The sequence below is a fragment of the Notamacropus eugenii genome, chromosome 6 (assembly GCF_028372415.1).
Source record: "Notamacropus eugenii isolate mMacEug1 chromosome 6, mMacEug1.pri_v2, whole genome shotgun sequence".
Classification (NCBI taxonomy): domain Eukaryota; kingdom Metazoa; phylum Chordata; class Mammalia; order Diprotodontia; family Macropodidae; genus Notamacropus; species Notamacropus eugenii.
In genome coordinates this window covers 147,170,542-147,192,523 of record NC_092877.1, presented here as the reverse complement: position 1 = coordinate 147,192,523, position 21,982 = coordinate 147,170,542, and the positions used below count along the sequence as shown (strand labels likewise).

The 21,982-nt window shown below is 35.7% G+C and overlaps 1 protein-coding gene across 2 annotated transcripts in view; it reads left to right on the top strand.

Moving 5' to 3' along the window:
- IQCM (IQ motif containing M) overlaps positions 1-21,982 on the top strand; it is a 522,295-nt gene that overhangs the window by 190,020 nt on the left and 310,293 nt on the right. For both annotated transcript variants that reach the window (XM_072621219.1, XM_072621220.1), the window contains one exon: positions 9,837-9,883. In XM_072621219.1, the coding sequence (XP_072477320.1) occupies positions 9,837-9,883 (47 nt within the window). The remainder of the gene's footprint in view (positions 1-9,836; positions 9,884-21,982) is intronic.

Genomic DNA, 21,982 nt, shown 5'->3' with positions numbered 1-21,982 from the left:
CTACACTGGACTGGGAGTTAGAGGGTCTGGGTTCCACTCGTGGCTTTGTTATTAATGAACGGGTCACTTAATTTCACTGAGCCCCAGTTTCCTTATCCGTAAGATGATGGGGTAGGATTAGATGATTTTTAAGGTCCCTTCAACTTTGCCATTCTACAATTTTGTACTTCAGTAACACCAGGCTCTCTCTCTCTCTCTTTTCTTTCTTTCTTCCTTTCTGTCTGTTTTTCCTTTTTTCTTTTCCTTTCCTTTCCCTTCCTTCCTTCCTTCCTTCCTTCCTTCCTTCCTTCCTTCCTTCCTTCCTTCCTTCCTTCCTTCCTTCCTTCTTTCCTTTCTTCCCTCCTTTCTTCCTTCCTTCCTTCCTTCCTTCCTTCCTTCCTTCCTTCCTTCCTTCCTTCCTTCCTTCCTTCCTTCCTTCCTTCCTTCCTTCCTTCCTTCCTTCCATATCTTATAACAGTAGTTCTGAAAGTGTGGTCCCTAAACCCCTGGGGTTCCCAAGACCTTTTCAGGGGGTCCATGAGTTCAAAACTCTTTACATAATAACAATAAGATGTTATTTGCCTAATAAAATACTCCTTCCTTTTTCAATTGCATATCTGTGGGAGACCAGGTTTTCTTCATATACTTCAACTAAAATAACATATCACAGCAGATTGAATATAGAAGCAGATACAAGAATCCAGTTATCTTTTTTTTATTAAGCCACACATTAGAGATATTTGCAAAAACATGAAAAACAATATCACTCTGAGATTTCTTTGCTCTGGAAAATGTAATTATTTTTTCTAAAAATATGTTGTGACTAAGTAATACAGTTGTTATTATTTTTAAATAAATATTTTAAAAACTTTATCAACTTTAATTTTTAATACAATAAAAAGTAATGTATCTATGTATGTATCTCTCTATCATAAACAATATCTCTTCAGGGTTCTTGAAAATTTTTAAGCATTTAAAGGGTGCCTGAAACCAAAAATTCCATAACTGCTGCTCTACCACAAAAAAAGATGAGAAAAATCAGTTCAGCAAAAAAAAAATATTTTTAAAAGTGAGACATTATATGTTGAACCCTATACATATTATCTCATACTTCATCAGAGAAACAGAGGAGGTAACTTCTAATACCCCTCCTGTGGGACCAAGCCTGGTCATTACGTTTTCTCAAAAGTCCCTTTGGATTGTTTTGTTGCTTTACTTTCAACTTCATTGTTGTAGTAGCTTTTTATCTTGCATTTTTGGTTTTGCTTACTTCACTTTGTATCAGTCCATAATCTTTCAGTGCTTCTCTTTATCCCCCATACACTTTTTTTAATATAATATCTGCTTTCATTTTTGACCTTCAAATTAATTTCACAAGAAAGATTTATTCTCCCATGGAACTTTGAAGTTTTTGCAAGGATGTGAAAAAGTTACACAGCTTTTAGCAATTTGCTTTGTAACTTTAGAACTGTTTCTCAGTTTCCATAGTTATGCTTGAAAGTTCATTTACATTTTATACCTGTTATGTTACTAACCAATCAAAAATTATTTTTTAAATGCCTAGTACACGACAGGCAGAGTGTTAGACTAGAATTACCACTCATACAACTGTACTGTGGTGCCTCCTTGCTGGAGGACTAGGTTTCTTGTTAGGAGTAATGATTGTGGTAGTAGCGCCATTTTACAATTACCAATGTATATTCTTCATTATCTCTTGCTATATGCTACACCAAGATAATGAGCAAAATCTAGGTGAAAGATTGAACAAAAGCATGTTTTGAGGAAGTCACTGTGTCAAGCACCTGTGATTGTATTAATATGGGAACTTCCTCTACTGATGAAGACCTTTAAGGGTTGCCTGAGGAGGGCCAGTGACTTGACAAGGTTTGCTGCCATACTAAGATAGAGCAGCCAGAGCTTTTTCCTGTGGCACTAAATTTTAGAGGATGAAAAAAACAATACATTCCTTATTAAATAGAAATCAGTTTAGTAATTAATCTCCCCACCTACTCTGTTCAATTTGTTTTCTTGTATTAATTTCTCATAAATTCCAGCATTGATTTTTTTTTTTACAACCTTTCATGTTGCTCACTGTACATAAGAAAATAGCTTGCTAAGGGTCAGCACATGGTTTCATGTCTATTAAGTGGCAAGGTGAGAGTTGAACTTCTGTCTTCTTGGGTCTCAATCTAGCCTTCAGTGTAATACACCATGTTCTCACTTTTTCTATAATAAGAATAACAGTATTAGTCCACAATATTAATTGAATGGTAGCATGAAATTTCCATAGACTTTAAAACTCCATGTCCAGAGAATCCAGATAAAGTTGTGTTCTTCAGATAGGAAAGATTAGCCCCATTTCTTAAAAAGTGATGAAAGAGAGAAAAAACTGTAAGAAATCAGCCAGAAAGACAAACATCTGTTCCTTAACATGTCTCACTTGACTTCCTTTTAATCTTCTTTAGAATAAATTGACAAATGGGAAGGTGCAACACTGATTAGCTTGTTTTCATAAAACAAAGTGCCTTGGATGCAAATGTTGAATATGAATTAAAAGTTTAATTGTAATAACAAGCAAACACAAAAAGTGCCTGTAGCGAGACTTACTGTTACTCACAGAGGAAGGAGGGTTACTGTTACTAGACTGATTTAGGATTTCCTCAGTATGCTCTCTGGAAAGGATCAGAAACAGATGAACAAAAAGTTAGGTGGATTCACTAAATTTGAAATTATGCTCTATAAAAATCCCTCTTCAACATAAAAGTGAAGGATCACAAAGCTTTATACAGTTGTTATGAAGGGCTGAACAAAAGTAAATTGTTAGTGAAGGTAATGACGGTTGGGGCAATGGGAAGATTTTGAGCAAAATATGATGAGGAGGATTGAAGTCTGAATTTTTCATTTACCGAAACAACGTTGACGAGACTTTGGGTGTGTGAGCATGATAGCTGTTGTATCTCCTTGTGTGGAGACAAAGTATGGGTAGAATAAAGAGAGCATTGGACTTGAAGTCAAGGAATCTAAGTTTAAATACTGCCTCATTCACTTATTTGTGGGATCATCAGATATGTGATCATTTAATTGCTTAGAATCTCAGTTTCCACATCTACAAAATGGGGAAATAATAGTTTGTATTCCTTATCTAACACAGTTTATTGAGAGGAAAGTACTTTGTGAACCTTAAAGGATCACTTCAATATGAGTTACTTAATATTATTATTTTTATTACTACTATGGGGCATAGTTTTTGTGTCCAGAGTTAAAAAAAATATTTTAGAAAGTATTTTGAAACTGTATCATGTCATTTATGAGCTCCTTGATAACAGGTACTTTTATTTTATTTGCTTTTGTATCCCCAGTGCTTAGCACAATGCCTGGCACAGAATAATCATGATAATAATTACATTAATAATTAGCATTTGTATAACACTTTAAGGTTAACAAAGTGTTACAAATATATCTCATTTTCTCTTCACAACAACTCTGGGCAGAACTTATTGACTGACTAATTCTACCTTGTCAAGGCTCTGGGATTCTACTGGTGTGGGCACTTCCTCTACTACACAGATTGTGAGTCATCTGTAACTTGCTAGAGTGTCTCAGAGTCTTGCTTGAGGCTCAAACTGGTTAAAGGGACTTGCCCCTGGTCATATAGCTCATACATGTCTGAGGCAACTTTGAAACCATGGTGTTTCCATAACAAACCCTGCATTTTACCTCTGCCATTAAGGAGAATAATATTGCTGACATCTACCTCATAGAGCTTTGGGGAAGTTCTAAGTGAGATAATGCATATAAAGTGTCTTGAAAAATCTTAATGCACTATTTAAAAACCATGTATTATTAGCAGGGGTAAGGGTTATATTCAGGAGTGCTTTGGTAAATGTTTAGCAACCAGTTTTTTTTTTTCATTGCATGCATGATACACTTTTAAGTTTAATCTGTATTATTATTTTTCTTCATTACTTTTTGAAATCTAGGCAATCAATGAAACAATAAATCAAGCCCTGATTTGTTGGAGTTTGCTAAGTTCTGAGGGAAAAATTGAACATTAGCTATCAAGATCTGGTATGAGCTGGGTCCAGCACAATCCTGATTAAGTAAACTGAACTAGCACATAATCTGGAATCTAAATACTTGGGTTTAATTTCTAGCTCTACACAGTTCTCTGACCTTGTACAATTAACTTCTAGGAGTCTCAGCTTTTCCATTTATAAAACGATTACTTGAAATAATTTCAAAGATCTTTTCCATCTCTAAATCCTGTGATTCAATGGGTGGATTGTCAAACTCTTTCGAATGTCATTAATCAAATTCAGTTTAATCACAGTTTTTGAACCTGAGATAGATGATGGCTAAATAGTTTGTAGTAGAGTACTCTGTGTCTTCTCATTGTCCAGACTACTTCCTGTCTTGTTTCTACTTATCTATATTTATCGTATCTTTGCTAGTAGAATATGTACTCCTTGGGAGTAGGGACAACTATTTTTAGTTTTGTATCTCCAGTACTTAGCATAGTGACTTGCAAGTAGTAGAAGAAAATGCATATCATCACAACCATTCAAATCTGATCTATTGCAAAAACCAGGAAGACCTGGGCTCATCTGGCCTTCAACACACAGTGACTATTATCCTAGGGAAGTCTCTCAACCTCTCAACATTCTTTGCAACTCTGTAGAAGACTAATCATAATAGAGATGATCCCAATCTACACTTGTGAAGGGAATTTCTTGTCTAGAAATTCCCTTGGCTGTCCTCATTTCCTACAGAAATTTATGTATGTAGAGTATATCTGCACAATCTGCAACCTTCAGGTCATTCTTGGCCCCTGGGCATGCCAAAGGATTTCTTGCAAAAGTTGTAGAGGATGCTTTCCTCTACAAACATCTACATTTTTTTGCAGGTTGCCTAGCATCCGTTGGTGTGCCACAAGTGGCCTGCAGGCTCAGGCCTGATGTAGAGAAGTCAGCACAGTAAGGAGTAGGAGTAAGCCCAATGATTGTTTTGATTTCCAAATATTTTATATGAAAAGAAGAGCACCAAGGTTAACAAAAATCACTGGAAGTGAACCCAGAATAAAAAAAAAATATGGATGAGTTGTGATCTGCATTGGTTGAGGGGAGGCACACAAGAGGCAGTCACAGAGTCATCAAATAGAACAGTAAGTGTGTTATGAAGAGGGAAAGACCAAGAATGATGAAAGGAGGAAGGTTGTTAACAACAAGGGGACAGGAAAGAGTTTGATGGAAGCATCCAAAGGGGAGGCAGCATTTGAGTTCACTGTTCAAGGCCAACTTGACCAAGGCATTAGTCTCAGTTTCTTCATATGTAAAATGGAGATTACAATATTTACATATCCTCACAGAACTGGTGTGATAAAAGCATATTTTCTAGCACACTGGGAGACTTAAGGGTTAGAATTCAAATGTGCCAACTTCCATAGTTATTCCGGATGGGACTAGTTCTTTACAGAAATTCAATTTAATTCAATTCAACACATTTATTAAGGGCCTACTCTGTGTACCACACACTGTGGTAGGAGCTGGGGATACAGAGACAATAAATGAAAAGCCGAACTGATTTATGTTATTCTTTCATTTATTTGTGGTCCTTTTTTTTTCTATATTCATTTACATGTATTCTAAGAATGATTTGGCTTAACTGAGTATCATACTAAGTTTTCTACAGGTTCCTTTTTCCTGCTACTGCTCATTGCTTTTTTTAAGAGGAGACACTGCTTATAATTTTCTGCAATTTATCTCTGTAAGGTTTGCCAAATGAATTTAAATTCACTTTTACTTTGTCTAAGTTTTTCTATAAATGTGGAGGACCTCCTCAAGGTCTCTTGACATTGCATGGATGCCAGTAGAGCAAGAGGACTTTTTATTGGTTAGCCCTTCCTTTTGTGGCCACTTACTACACTTACTAGAGTGTACTTATCTAGGAGAATACATCCATAGTGGTTGTGACAATGATCACTATGGCAAAGAGGCCGCTAGGTGGCTCAGTGGCTAGAGCTCTGGATGTGGATTCTGGAAGACCTTGAATTAGAATCCTACTTCAGACATTTACTAGCTAAGTGATCTGGAGCAGGTCATTCAATGTCTTTGTGCCTCAGTTTCCCATCTGTAAAATGAAGATCCTCATAATACCTACATCACAGGGCTGTTGTGAGGATCAAATGAGATGATTTAATGCATTTTATAAACCTTAAGATGCTATATTTATCATTGCTGTTGTTATATGCCCTTTGTGTACATGGATAGGAGAAGCTGGTTCATCCAGTGAGGGACCTGTGTTGAGATGCTTCTCATGCCACCAGCTGTATGAAGATCCCAGCTCCTGGGGCTGTTCCCAGAAGGTGTTAATGACATGATTGACTTTTGCAGGGGAAACACAAATTTCAGTCTCCAGGCCTTGGCAGAAAAAGCTTTTCAGTTTATCTCACATACGTGTTAATGTGTAATTTATAAGCCTGTATGTATATGCTGCTAATGACTATATCTTCACAGTTATCTATTTTTAACCAAGCCGTTAAGTTCTCCTTTAGTGGTATGTTTGTGTGTATGTCTCCAGGGGTCACCAGCTGCCTCTTGCAGAAAAAAACCATCGCTTACCCTGAAGAGCTCTATCTTTTCTGTAGTTTGCCTCAGTAGATGGAGAGAGGCATCCACGTAGTTTCCTCCTTATATAAACTGGGGCCCTGAATGCCAGGCTTATAAGAGATTAGAACAGGGACATGCCTAAATTTTTGATACTAAGTTAAAAAAATTTTAAAAAAGGAGTGGTTTAAAGACATATGGTTAATCAATGCAAGAATTTAATTATTAGACTATGAGAAAAATTAGGAGTATTGGCAAGAGGAGAAAAGATGTATTTTGAGAGAAGATTTGGAAAGAGGAGGAGAATTGATGGAGCCCAGAGATACAGGAAAGCTGCTCTCGAGAGGAGCTGCAGATGGAAATGTTGTAAAGCACCAGCTGTACTGATATTGTGTAAATGGTCAGAAGGAAGTTTGCAATGAGATAAATTGTGAGAGTGGAGAAAGTATTTTAAAGAGAAAATAAAAAGAATTTTATCAAATACCATGGGACAAGCCCAGAGAGGTTATTAAGTATTTGAATAAATTTGTTTTAGGCTGGAAATGGATGAGAAAATAATTAATAGAGGCAAAGAGGCAGCCTGATATAGTTATTAGAGGACTGACTTTGGAGACAGGAAGACCTGGATTCGAATCCTACCTCTGAAATATATTAGTAGTATTACACTGGGCAAGATACCTAATTTCTTCATGCCCCTGAGCAGTGCTCTAAAACGAAGTTGCAGATTTATGATCCAATGAGTTAATATTTATTAAGGGCATATTGCAGTGTCTAACATGCAGTAAGTACTTTATAAATTCTCTTGCCCCTTCCCCTCAAAGGGTTGTATAAAATTAGACTGACTCTAAATTTTGCCTAACATTCTGTGAAAAAACTCTACAAACTAAAGTCCTCCTTGATGTCTCATTGTGGCAAAAGGAGTATACAAGCTGAAATAAGTCTGATAATGTGTGGATAAATGTCTAATAACTGCTTCTCAAAAATGTATGCATGGCACATTTTAAAATTTAATTTGTATTAACATTTCGTCTATCACCTTCTCAAATCTAGACAATCAGCACAATTATAAATGAAGACCTGATTTGTAACATTTGCAGATTCCTGAAGTGTACTTACACTGAAAATTTAACAATTGGCTCTCCCGCACCAATTGGCTTGGCTTCAGTTCCCCCCGGGGTAGATCTTACCTAGATGGAAAGACTTAAAGTATGAGTCCCTTGTGGAAATGTATGTCTTTTTTTCTCCATTTTTGTTTCTTTTTTTCCCCCACCAAATTTATTGATTTATCTGTTTTCAATTTTCAACATTCACTTCTATAAGTTTTACATTTTCTCCCTGTCCCTCCCACCTCCCTTCTGTATCAGCATGCAATCTTATGTGAGCTCTACACCTACATTCCCAATAAACACATTTTCACATTAGTCAGGTTAATTCATGTCTTTTAATAGGGAGTCAGTCCTGTTAAGTCAAGAGAGCATCTTCACAGGAAGGATAGCATCTAGAAGATTACTTCTGGGGTTGTAGCAGCTCAGAAAGAGGGGTTAAGATCTTCTTCAGTGAAGGGAGTTTCCATGTGAAGGAAAATAAATGCGAAGAAAGGAACTGCAGTGGTTGAATGCTGTAATTGGGGAATGAAGATAGGACTTGGGAGACAGTGAGAGGAAATCATGCATAGAAAATCTTAGGAAGGGAAATTCTTTAACAATGAGAAGATTTTATTCAGCAGCCTTCACTTCTGATAATCCTGCATGATGTCATCACTGCCATGACATAGCAGAGGAGGAAAACAATCTGTTGGCAAGCGGGTTATTGTCATATCTAGTGTGAACTCTTTGTTTTGAGCCAAGCACATACTACCCTATATGGTTTTGGGTGAAAGGATGGAAGATGAAGGTTTGTGTTCTTGTCTCAAGTGTTCTCTTTTCCAAACCATTATGAATCATCTAGTGAACAGCTTTACAAAAATGCAAGGTACCAGCCCCACCCACCTCTTAGCCCTTTATTACCCTCTAATCTTAAAGGTGATATAAAGAAAAGCCTGGAATTCTTCTAGGGTAGAGAGTTTTTATTTACCTTGGGAAGAGTTGGCTTGCCTGCTCATTCTAAAAGGACCAAATGCTTGAGAATTGGCATGAACAAATCCGAGATGTTATTGTGTCATCTTAACATATATTTAAAAGGAAGATTAATCATCAGCTTCAAAAATTGTATTGAATAAAACATTTGTTAACACCAGTCATTTTTCTTTTGAAAAAGTATAATAGGGAACTTGAGAGTGAACCTCTGACTTTGAGGGAGAAATGTGTCATTCCCTTAAAAAAATCATAATTTGCTTTTCGCCTTTTTCGTCTTAATTGCTTATTTTCTTTTAAAAACATCTAAATACTTTCAAATAGCCATACTTTTAGTGACATAAAAACAGATGTTCCTGCCTCTTTGGGATGTCAGGTGCGGGTGTGCTCTTTATTTTAATGGCTGCCTAGCTCCTGAGAGTGTATCTTAAATGTGATTGTCATCTATTTCAGCAGGCAGTCAAGTCTTCATTCTCAGCCCTCTGTAGCTGACTCTTAAGCAAAGGGCAAAATCTTTTAGTTATGGATTCAGCATTTTTTATTTCTGCTCATATTTTAGTTCCTCAGAATTTGTTGTGCGTTCTCTTTCTGTAGGAAGCAATGATTCAGACTTCAGAAGACTTGCCTTCAAGCTCTGCCTCTGAGCCTCACTTCCTGTAACCTTGGGAAAGAGAATCAAATTTTCTCAACCTCAGTTTTCTCAATTGTAAAAAGAGAGGAATGGGACTTAATGGTCTCTAAGATACCTTCCAGCTTTAAATCTATGAGCATTATATGTCTATTGTAGCCACCATCTATCTAATATTGTTAATGGGTTCTGCAAAAAACTTGTCTGTAGGGTGAATTATGTTGGCAGGTACTAATTGCTTCACCTGAATGGAATATGCTCTTATCTGCGAAAGAGGTTACAGATAAAGAGGAGGAATTATGTCTGTAAAGTACCAAGGCAGAGATGACTTGGTCTTTGGAGTCTGACTTTAGTATCATAATAGGACCCCAAATTTAAAGTGTGACATGGTGATAATATAGTAACTTAATTATTGCAAAAATGATGTTGGTTGGGGTATGTTAATATGTGATATGTCTATGTAATAAAATAGTCCTTTCTTAGGAAAATCTAAAATAACATAAATTGAACTGATAAGCTTACAGTTTCTTAGTTTCTCTCTCCCTTTTTTTCTAGTTACCAAAGAGGCATGAAAAGAAGAAAAGTGCTATGGGAGAAGAGAGGTATAGGAATGTTTTCCCACTATTATGAAAAAGTACAAATATATATAACTTTATATATATATATATACATATAAATAATATATATAACTTATATATAATATATATGTAACTTTTTGTCTTTATCATTTATCATTTTTGTTTGAAATTATATGCTTGACTACCTAAGCAACTTATTTAATGGCATCCCAATAAAACTACCAAAAATTATTTATTTAATTGAGCTAGAAAAAATAACAACAAAATTTATTTGGAAGAACAAAAGGTTAATACTATCAAAGAAATTAATGAAAAAAATGTGAAGGAAGGAGGTCTAGCAGTACCAGATTTTAAACTGTATTGTTATAAGGCAGTAATCATCAAAAATATCTGGTACTAGCTAAGAAATAGAATGGTGGATCAGTGGAATAGAGTATAGAATAGAATGCACGTTAGTTAATCATATTAACTTTGTTTTTGATAAACACAAAAGATTTAAGCTTTTGAGATAAGAATTCACTATTTGGTAAAACTTGCTGGGAAAACTGGAAAGCAGTCTGTCAGAAACTAGGTATAGACCACATCTTATACCATTTACCAAGATAAGGTCAAAATAGCCACATGACCAAGACATAAAAAGAGATATCGTAAGTAAATTAGAAAAAAAATGGACCATATTGTTGATCAGATTTATAGATAAGAGAATTTATGATTACACATAGAGCATTGTAGGATATAAATGGATAATTTTGATTATATTAATCTAAAGTTTTTGTACAAATAAAACCAATGTAGCCAAGATTAGAAGGAAAGCAAAAAACTAGGAGAAAATTACAGGCAGTTTCTTGGAGAATGGCTTCATGTCACAAATATATAGAGAATTGAGTCCAATTTATAAGAATAAGAGTCATTCTCCAATTGAAAAATGACCAAAGGACCAGGGACAGTTTTTAGAACTATCAAAGTTTTTGGAAATCAAAGCAGTATGTGGTCATATGAAAAAGTGTTCTATATAACTATTAATTAGAGAAATAAAAACTAAAACAAATCTGAGGTACCGTCTCCTACCTATCAGATTGGTTGAAATAAGAAGAGAAAATGACAAACAGTGGAGGGGATGTGGAAAAATTGGGACACGAATACTTTTTTGGTGGAATTGTGAACTGATTCAAGCAATTTGGAATTATGCACAAAGAGTTATAAAACTGTGTATACTCTTTGACCCAGCAATGCCACTATTAAGTCTGTTTCCTAAGGTAATCAGGAGAAAAGGAAAAGGACCTATGTGTTCTAAAATATTTATAGCAGATTTTCTTTGTAGTGGCAAAGAATTGGAAAGTGAGGGGATACCCATCATTTAGGGAATGGGTGAATGAGTTGTGATATATAATTGTGATGGAACGCTACAGTACTGTACTGAAATGACAAGCTGGCTGGTTTTTAGAAACACTTGCATGAAATAATACAGAGTAAAATGAGCAGACCAAGAAAACATTGTATACAGGAGCAACAATATTGTTTCAAGAGTAACTGAATTCTGAATAATATGATCATTCAAATCAACTTCAAAGGACAAAATGAGGGAAAATGCTATCCACCTCCAGAGAAAGAGCTGATATATGGAACAAGGTATTGAATGGTTTCACATAAATATCTGTATCAAAAATCTGTATCAAATCTCTAACTTAAGGTTGTGAAAGAGCTAGAGAGAAAACTTAGAACTCAGTGTAACTCAAAAAATAAAAAAAATTATAAGCTTAAACAAGCCTTTCTTGTTCAAGATTAGGTTCGAAAACCAAATTTATGAAAATGAAATAGTTGACTATTTGGAGGAAAAGGATAATACTGTGTATGATCTCAAACCTGAGCAACTGAGTACCATTTAACTTGATGGAGACAATCCTCATGGCACAGAAAAAGAATTCTAGATTTGGAGGACTCAGAATAAAATCTCAGTTTTGTTACATGCTGTCTTTAATTTCTTAGGCAAAATGGTTTACATCTTTGATATCTGCCCTTGACATCTTTATCTCTATCTGTTTCTCTATCTATTTCTTTGTATCTATCTATATAGATCTAGATAACTGTAGCTAGAGATAGAGCTATATATGCGTATGCACAATATATAATGGATATCTATCTATATCTATAAATATGATATAGATAGATATCTATACATATGTATATAGTATAGTATATATATATATATATATTATATATGTAGACATCTATCTATGTAAATAGAGAGAGCCAGTCGGTCAGATAGATAAACAGGTAGATAATAGAATTCTAAGTTGGAAGGGACTCTAGAGATCATTTAGTCCAACCTTCTTGTTTTACAGATCAGGTCCCTTAGGCTGAGAGAGTTTTAAATAATTTAGCCAGTCATCTAGCTAGGTTATGGTAGAAATTGTACTAGTATGTCTCTTAATATCTGTTTCAGTACCCTTCGCATTATGCTAAACTGCCTCCCAATCTTAGCATTTAAAGAAATTGCTATGCAGTTATTTTGGACATCAGTTTATTATAGAAAAAATCCACATTAATTCAGTCTAGCTGTGGAGAAATACTAGAATCTTTTGGTCTTCTTACAATAGTGATTAATTCATATCACTTAAACTTCAGTAGGAAATGGCAACAATTTATGCCAATGTTTTGTTCTTTTATCTATTTCCCATTTTTCTGTACCAGTTCATTTAAATCCATCAGGTTGGGTTAGCCTCAACTGTATACTATATCTTCACTCATTTGAATTCTTCTAGCTGATTGGGAAATGACTCCCACATGAATTGAGGTTTTTTTTGTCTCAAATTATAATCAATTTCATTTTAAATGGTATTATCTGATATTTACCATATCTGGCACTTCAAGTAGTTATGATATGTAGATTTGAGGTCATTTTATAATCTCTAAGACTCTGACCTCTCATTTCTTACTGTGTTTTCGTATGTATGTACACACACACACACACACACACACACACACACACACACTGTCTTTCCCTATTTCCACATTTGCAATGAAGTTACAGCATGTTTTGATTTTATTTGGAGGATCTCACTGAATTCTTTGTAGAATTCCTCTACTTCTTCATCCCCTGAAGTAGGCATAAAAATGGATGCTTCTTGAGAACTGGGACTCTTGTCTTTAACCTTTTATCCCCATTGTTGCTTAGCTCACTGCTTGGCACATAATAGAAGCTTACTAAATATTTGCTGACTAATTAATTGATTTTGGCGTATAAACTGCAGTTTTGGAGGTAGGTTTCTTTAAAATACTTATATCAAACAGTGTGATACAAGATGATCAGATTTCCCATGTAATGGTATTTCATGGTACTCTTAGATATATTGTGGGGCAGCTAGGTGGTGCAGTAGATAGAGCACCAGTGCAGGAGTCAGGAGGACCTGAATTCAAATCTCACCTCAGACACTTGACACTCACTAGCTGTGTGACCTTGGGAAAGTCACTTAACCCCAATTGTCTCATCCTAGGTCATCTCCAGCCATCCTGAGGAATATCAGGTCACTGGATTAATATGGCTCTGGAGAAGTGAGGCTGGTGACCTGCACAGCCCTCCCTCACTCAAAACAAAGTCAAGTGCAAGTCATGTCATTATTTCTCTGATGGCATGGTCTTCTTTGGCAACGAAGGACGAACACACACAGAGATATATTGTACAACCAATATGAGCAATTATTTGACTTCTCTTGAGTGAATCTGTGAGAGCCACCTTTCTTTTTAGCTGTAACTTCCTTTTGTTTCTGAGTTTAATTTACAACAAGAATGTCAATGTTGACAGCTTATATCAACTCATTGGTTATTATGCAGTACTGTCATATTTAGAACTCTAATAAATAGCTAAGCTAGTTGTTGTGGACAGTTTAAAGCAGGAGTTCCTAACCTTATTTGTGTCTTGGACTCTTCTTCGTTAGACTGGTGAAGCCTATAAACTCTTCTCAGAATTACATTTTAATGCTTATAGATATCTTTAATTTCTTTCTCTGAAAATTGCCTGTTCATATCCTTTGACCATTTATCAACTGGGAAGTGACTTGTATTGTACATTTGACTCAGTTCTCTATATATTCTAGAAATGAGGCCTTAATCCCCGAGATTAGCTGTAAAAATTCTTTGCCAATATACTACTTCCCTCCGAATTTTGGTTGCATTGGGTTTGGTTGTGCGAAAACTTTTCAGTTTAATGTAATTAAAATTATCCATCATGCACTTCATAATGCTTTCTATCTCTTCTTTAGTCAAAAGTTCTTCCCTTCTCCATAAATCTGATACACTATTCCTTGCTCCTCCAATTTGTCCATGGTATCAATATTTATACCTAGATATGTACCCATTTGAACTTTATTCTTGTGTACAGTGTCAGACATTTGTCTATGCCTAGTTTCTGCCACACTGTTATCCAGTTTTCCCAGCAATTTTTGTCAAACAGTGAGTTCTTATCCCAGAAGCTGGGGTTCTTGGGTTTATCAAACAGGAGATTGTTATATTCATTGCCCACTGTGTCTTGAGTACCAAGCATACTGCACTTGTCTACCCTTCTGTTTCTTAGCCAGTACCAAGTGGTTTTGATAATTGCTGCTTTATAATACAATTTGAGATCTGGTAGTGCTAGGCCACCTTCACTGGCATTCCTTTTCATTAGTCCCTTTGATATTCTGGTCTTTTTATTCTTCCAGATGAATTTTGATATTATTTTATCCAGCTCTAGAAAATAATTATCTGATAGTTTCATCGGTATGGAGAATTATTGTTATTAAAAACATTGTGGGGCATCTAAATGGTGCAATTAATAGAGTCAGAAGGACCTGAGATCAAATTCAGCCTCTGACACTTAGTAGTTGTGTGATCCTAGGCAAGGCCCTTAACTCTATTTACCTCAATTTCCTCATCTGTGATATGAGCTAGAGAAAGAAATGGCAAACCACTCCAGTATCTTTGCCAAGAAAATCCCAAATGACTTTATGGAGAATTAGACATAACAATATTGAAAACAAAACAAAGTAAAACAAGTTCATGAAATGAAGATTGAGAATTTGGTCTAAAAATTTTGTTATATTTGACATCTTCTATGATCTTTTCCGAAATCTTGCCATGATTATTGCACAAATGAAAGAGGTCAGACTAGGCTCTAGGACTACAAAGACAAAATACAACATTTACACAAATACATAATACAAAATAATTTGAGGCAGAAGAGAACACTAACATGGGATGGGGATTTCTAGGAGAAGTAAGCTTTGAGCCTAGGATTATAGCGTGCTTGGGTGGGGAAGCAGGGAATTCATGTCAAACATAGAGACAGCCTGTACAAAGGCAATGGTGTTATGCTAATTAGTTTCCAGTTAAGCAGGCCAGTTTGGCGATAATACGGGATGAATAATGGGGAATAACTTGAAATACATCTATCAAGGTAGCCTGGGGCCAGATTGTGTGAGACTTTAAATAAGAATTTTTGGAGTTTGTATTTTAACATAAAGGCAGTGGGGAGATACTAAAGATTCTTGAGGAAAGGAATGACACTATCAAAACTGTGATTTGAGAAGATTATTTTGGCAGCTTTGAGAGGGATGGATTAGAGAGTAGAAATCCTGGAAGCAGAGGGGTAATCAGAAGGAGATAGGGGCCTGAGCTATGGGATGGCTACAAGAAGGAAGGGGAGGGATGTGAGAGATGTTACAGAATTAGACCTGACCTATGTAATTATAGAATTCTGGAATGAGACAGGAAGAGTGAAAATAGAATAGTGAGTACAAAGAAAGAGAAATAATGAATATTTGGAGGCAAAAGCTACTTCTTTTTTGCTCAAATTTTAAATAAACTCGTTAGTTACATTTGTTCCTTATTTCAGGTTTTACTTCATTTTAAACCTAAATAATTTATAATTTAGAGGAAGTTGAGGATGGCTTCCTTCTACTCTGCCCCCCGCCCATTCTGTATGTTCTTAAGAGGTTGGCCTGAAGGTTTTGTTCGAGGGGAATTTCAGAATTCTCACTCAGCTGGAGGTCTCCTTGTAGCCTGCATGAGGCATAATACATTATCATCTTCCCTCCATCATCAGTCAGTTTCAATAGGATAGTGGCCAGTTTCTCATGTGCTCTCATGCAGTATGAGGGTTAAAAATGTCACACACATCACCATTTCCAGGCAATGTACACAGGGCGGCAAATTTATAATCCCCCCACCTCAGTTATAGCAAAAAAATTGAGAGTTTTTACGTATGTAACTACAAGCACTGCATGCATGTGTTATGAATAGGCCAGCTGATACACATACCTATTCAGGTGAAATGGTCAAGTCTTGCAAAAAGCCAGACAATCCATGTAGATGGTGAGAAATGGAGGTGACTGTTGAAATGATAATAACAGGAAATAGGGACATGTGACTTAAATATGGCTTTAACGTGTATGGCAAATATTCCTTAGGTGATAGTATTCCTTCCTCCTGAAAAGACTCAGATTGAGTGAAAGAAATCAATCAGTCAAACAAATGTTTAGTAATGACTAACTCTATACCAGTTGGTGTGCTAAGTGCCAGGGATACGGAGAAAGGCAGAAATACAATTCTGGCTCTCAAAGAGCTCATTTGGGAGAAGACAACATATAAGTTAAAATGTATTTGTAAGACTTATAAAGTATAATGAGAGATAAACACAAAGGGAAGAGATTAACAGTGCATGTACTGGGGGGAGGAGCAGTAATGGAAAAGAAGCCTGGGAAAGAAACAATTTAAGTATTGTGAAAATACAATCAGGAGAACACAACATCTAGCAGCTTCTACAGTAAGGGACTGAAGGGCTTGGAATATGATATTCCTTCCAGAAGTCAAAGGAGCTAGGATCAAAACCAAGAATCATCTACCCAGCAAAACTGAGTATAATACTTCAGAGGGAAAAATGTTTCTTTCAAGTTGTTTGCAATCTTTTTTTCTTGACCCAGGAACTCTGGAATTTGGCTACAATATTCCTAGGAGTTTTCCTTTGGGGATCTCTTTCAGGAGGCGATTGGTGGCTTCTTTCCATTTCTATTTTACCCTCTGATTCTAGAATATCAGGGCAGTTTTTCTTGATAATTTCTTGAAAGATGATGAGTAGACTCTTTTTTTGATTATGGCTTTCAGATAGTCCAATAATTTTAAAAGTGTCTCTCCTGGATCTATTTTCCAGGTCAGTTGTTTTTCCAGTGAAATATTTCAAATTGTCTGCTTTTTTTTTTTTTCATTTCTTTGGTTTGGTTTATAATTTCTTGATTTTTCATAAAGTCATTAGTTTCCATCTGCTCCATTATAATCTTTAAGGAATTATTTTCTTCAGTGAGCTTTTGGATCTCCTGTTTAATCTGATCAGTTCTGCTTTTTGGGGTATTCTTCTCCTCATTGACTTTCTGGATCTCTTTTGCCATTGAGTTAGTCTATTTTTAGGGTGTTATTTTCTTCAGCATTTTAAGGTCCCTTTAACAAGCAGTTGACTCGTTTTGCATAATTTTCTTGTATCACTCTCATTTCTCTTCCCAGTTTTTGCTCTATCTCTCTTACATGATTTTCAAAATCTTTTTTGAGCTCTTCCATGGCCTGAGATCAATTCATATTTTTCTTGGAGGCTTTGGTTGGAGGATCTTTGACTTTGTTTTCTTCTGTTTGTATGTTTTGGTCTTCCTTGTCGACACAGTAAGTTTCTATAGTCTGATTCTTTTGGTAGTTTTTGCTCATTTCCTCAGCCATGTACTAGACTTTTGAGCTCTTTGTCACAGTAGTTCTCTGCTTCCAGTGGGGGTGGGGTGCTATACTCTCAGCTGCTTGATCCCCCCAAAGTCTGTGAACCTAGAGCTCCAGAAGCATCCACTGCCCTTGCTGTTGCTATGTCTTCCATGGGCTCCTCCACCCTCTCTGCCACCCACCCTGGAGCTGGGGCTGGACCTCTCTACTCTCTCACACAGATCTGACAGGTCTTTTCCACTGGCCTTCCAATTTCTCCCCACCAATTTGGGATTGTGAACTCTGAAAACCACCACTGGTGCCAGAGATTGAGTCTCCTCTGTCCTGCTCAGGTCCTATTTGTGCTGGTATGGCCCATGCTGGACTGAACTCTGCTCCCAGTGTGGAGATGCTTCTTGTTAACCTTCCATGTTGTCTTGGGCTGGAGATTTGCTTCACTATTCATTCTGTGGGTTCTGCAGTTCCAGAATTTGTTTAGAGCCATTTTTTTTTTTTTTACAGATATTTGTCTGGGCTTAGAGGGAGAGCTCTAGCAAGTCTCTACTTCTCCTCTACCATCTTGGCTCTGCCTCCCCTCCCTCCAAGACCTGAGAAAGACTTCTTATAGAAGGCAAAATTGGGGCTGTTTTGCAGGAAATAATTAAAGGTGAGGAAGGAGAACATTTCAAGCATGAGGGACGGCCAAAATCATGGAATCAGGAGGTGAAATGTTGAGTTTAAGAAACTGCTAGAAGGTCAATGTTATAGGATTGTACAATACATGGATGAGAGTGTAAGAAGCTAGAAAAGGTTGTTTTAGTAATTGGAATCACTGTGATCTCATTTGGGGTTTTCTTGGTAAGTTATTGGAGTGGTTTGTCATTTCCTTCCCTAGATAATTTTATAGATGAGGAAACTGAGGCAAACCAGGGGTAAGTAGCTTGCTCAGGGTCACAGAGCTAATAAATGTCTGAGACCAGATTTGAACTGAGGAAGACTCAGCTTCTTGACTCTAGGCTTGGCACTATATCTACTGCACCACTGAACTGCCCTAGTTTTCTTGGTTGAGAAGATTTGAAAAATATAGGAGAGAATGAATGACAAATGTTATTCTTATGTCCACACAAAGCCACTTTTCCCTAGAAGTATTTGCTGAGAGAATATAATAAGACTCAGATTCAAATACCTTTAGGATTTCTTTGTTAGATTGGGATAGTACAAAGAAGTAAGAGTTTGCTGCATTTCCTTCTGACTCCTCTGGGATAAAATATTTATGTTTTATGGGCATTAAATAGTGAATGAGTTTTTGATTCTTTTGTTCCTTAAATATGAGCCATATTTTCTGACATGTTTGCAGCCATTCTCCCCCAAGCTATTTTTGCATGACAGTCACAAAGTATCAAAGTATATGTTGGTTTGGTCTAGAAGATATTGTCAGTCAATCAGTAGCCTCTATTAAGCACCTACTATGCACCAGGCACTGTGAATTTCTCTTCCTCCTCATCCTCTGCAACAAATACTGAGAGGCAAAATGTCATTACCTGCAGAAATCTGTGGAATTAAGTAAGAGTTCAATAATATTTGTTGAATGTTGAATACGGCATGAGAATGGTACCCTTTGCCTGGATGCCATAGCCTTACTAAATAATTGGTATTTTTGTTTTATATCATCTCTGTCCAATTGGTAGAGTTTAGAATTTTTTGAATGAAATATTTATTTTTAAAAGTTTTGTCAATGTCCTTCATTGAATACCACAGTTATTTCCTGATATATTGCACCGCGTTTCTGATTCAGTCACTAAAAGAACCCTTCTATGCACACAAACACAAATATAAAATTAGACAAAATAATCAAAATACCATACATAACAAATATTTGGCATCTCTAATACCCCTAAATTTCTCTACAGAAGTGGGAAGCATGTTCTGTCATTTCTTCTCTGGCCTTACAATATCATTATCATTGTGTTTATTTTCTCTTAGCTCTGCTTTCCTCACTCTGCTTTATTTCTTTTGGAATTCCTCATATGAATTCAACCATTTCTTAGAGAGCAATAATTGTCCTTTATATTCATCTACTACAATTTGTTAAACCAGTTACTGACTGATATACACCCACAATTTCCTTTCTTTTTATTGCTACCACAAAAGTGATGCTTATGAATATTTAGTATCTGGGGAACCTTTCTGTCTTCCTGTGCCCTCCTTGTGGGTGCATGTTAAATGGGCATTTTGTAAACCAAATTTGTTTTGGTGTCCAAATGAGAGTATCCCAGGGTACTGACACTTTAGCTTAAAGTGAGAATTTGTTTTCTTTACAGAAGAGAGCGAGATCAATGTTTCTTTGAAGATTAAGATGTAGCTATGAAAAATTTTTTTTAGTGGTCATTTTATATAATAGAAATATATGTTGTTTTCTCAAGCTACCCAGCAATTTGTATTTAATCTGCCACTGGCAACAGAGCATTTTCTGGGGATCAGCTTAAGAGCAGTAAGAGGCTTAAAGGAAAGTCCTTAAATCATTTGATTTTGTGAAAGTTTTAGAATCAAGTATAGATATTAATTTTTTTGTGGTTTACAATGAGCTAATCATGAAATACAATATTCCATTTTTGGAACAGTTAAGGCTCATATGATCTCTTTTCTCTGAAAGGGCTCCCTCCTCCTGGTATCTTCATAGCCACATGTCTTCCTCTTTGTTCCATTAACTTTATGATGTTCAACACAATTCTCTTCCATTTATTTTTATATGGTATTTTTTATCTTAAGTATCAAAGCATTTTCCATCATTAAGTAAAACAAAATAATATCTTAGCACGGTTAAAAGGAGTTGGCTTTCTAGCACTCAGCAAAAATTGCAAGCAGAGAGGAAAAGTAGACGATGTGATCTATTTACCATGGTCACATAACCATTTTATTTTCTAGGGCAACTAGGTGGTCCTGTGAATAGATATCAGTTTAAATCTGGCTTCAGATTTTTATTATCTATGTGACTGAGCAATTCACTTAACCTCTATACGCCTCAGTTTTCTCAGTTGTAAAATGGGGAAAATAATAGCACTTATTTCCTGGCGTTTTAATGAGGATCAAATGAGATAATAATTATAAAATACTTCAGGTAGTGTCTGGCATGAAGTAAGCAGTATATTAATGTTAGCAATTATTAATTCTAGCTGTAATATTTATTTTATCTAAATGAAAGTTAGTTATATAAAAAATTCATCATATATATAATTTGTTATTCATTTTATCATTATATTTATTATATTACATATTAATATATTATATACCACATATCATGTATAGCACATAATTTATTATAGAATATACAGTTATATTGTATATTATATGAAGTTATAAGTAAAACTTATAAGTTTTTTTACTTATAAGTAAAACTTATCTCCTCAAGTCAAGTTGAAATTGTATTTCTCTTCCCCTCAATGACCAGAGTTTTTTCCCTAGTAAAATTTATTTAACAAACAAAAACAAAGACTTCTTTGCATTTAAGATTCATTGCAGTTTATGAGTAAACTACTTATTCTCTGATGATGTGTTTCAGCAGCAAGCTGTTAATCCTCAGGAGATTAATATGATTTCAGTGATAAACCTTCCTTTTGTTGAACTTTCAAGACACATAATCACTAAAGAAAGTGCCTGACTGGTTTCCCAGCAAAATCTTCTCCAAAAAGTGATAGCTCTTTAATGCACAGTGAAAGTACTTTGTATGGTGGAGACCTCAGATGAAATCTGTACATGTGACAAATAGGTTCAGAGATCAGTCATCAGCCCTTTTACTTTTGTGGCTATAATATGAATCCAATCCAACTCTAGCCAAGAAAAAAGTCCCATTCTGGAGCTCCTTGGAGTTCCGTCCTCTTCAGACTCCAGGTTTTCATTTACCTGGGATAAGTGCTTATAAACATCCCCTCCCTGTAGAGTTCCACTCAATGTTTCTTCCTGGTATCATTTTCCTCCACCTTAAAATGACTTGGTGTTTTTTTTTTTAAATCTAGCTTTTATTTGCATAAATATTATTTTCCCTCAATACAATGTAAACTCCATGAGGACAGGGACTATTTCTTCTTTCCTTTACTCTTTCTGTCCTCAATATCTAGTATAGTGGTTGTCCTGCAGTGGATACTTGATAAATACTTGTCCTATTGAATTGAAAAATTCTTCATTCCTGTTTTTTTCTTTTCTTTTTAGCATTCTGGGATTCTGCATAGCAGAATATGGGTTTCTAATGCCTTTAGGAGAGGGAAAAACTCAATATGAATTAAAAAATTTTTTCCTTTCTTGACAAAATGATAATTTGGTCATTTGACACTCTGGAAATAAAATTCACATCTCAGAGTCTGAAGCTGTCAGTTGACACCTACCTCATACCCTTGAAGAGACCTTTTCCATTTTCAC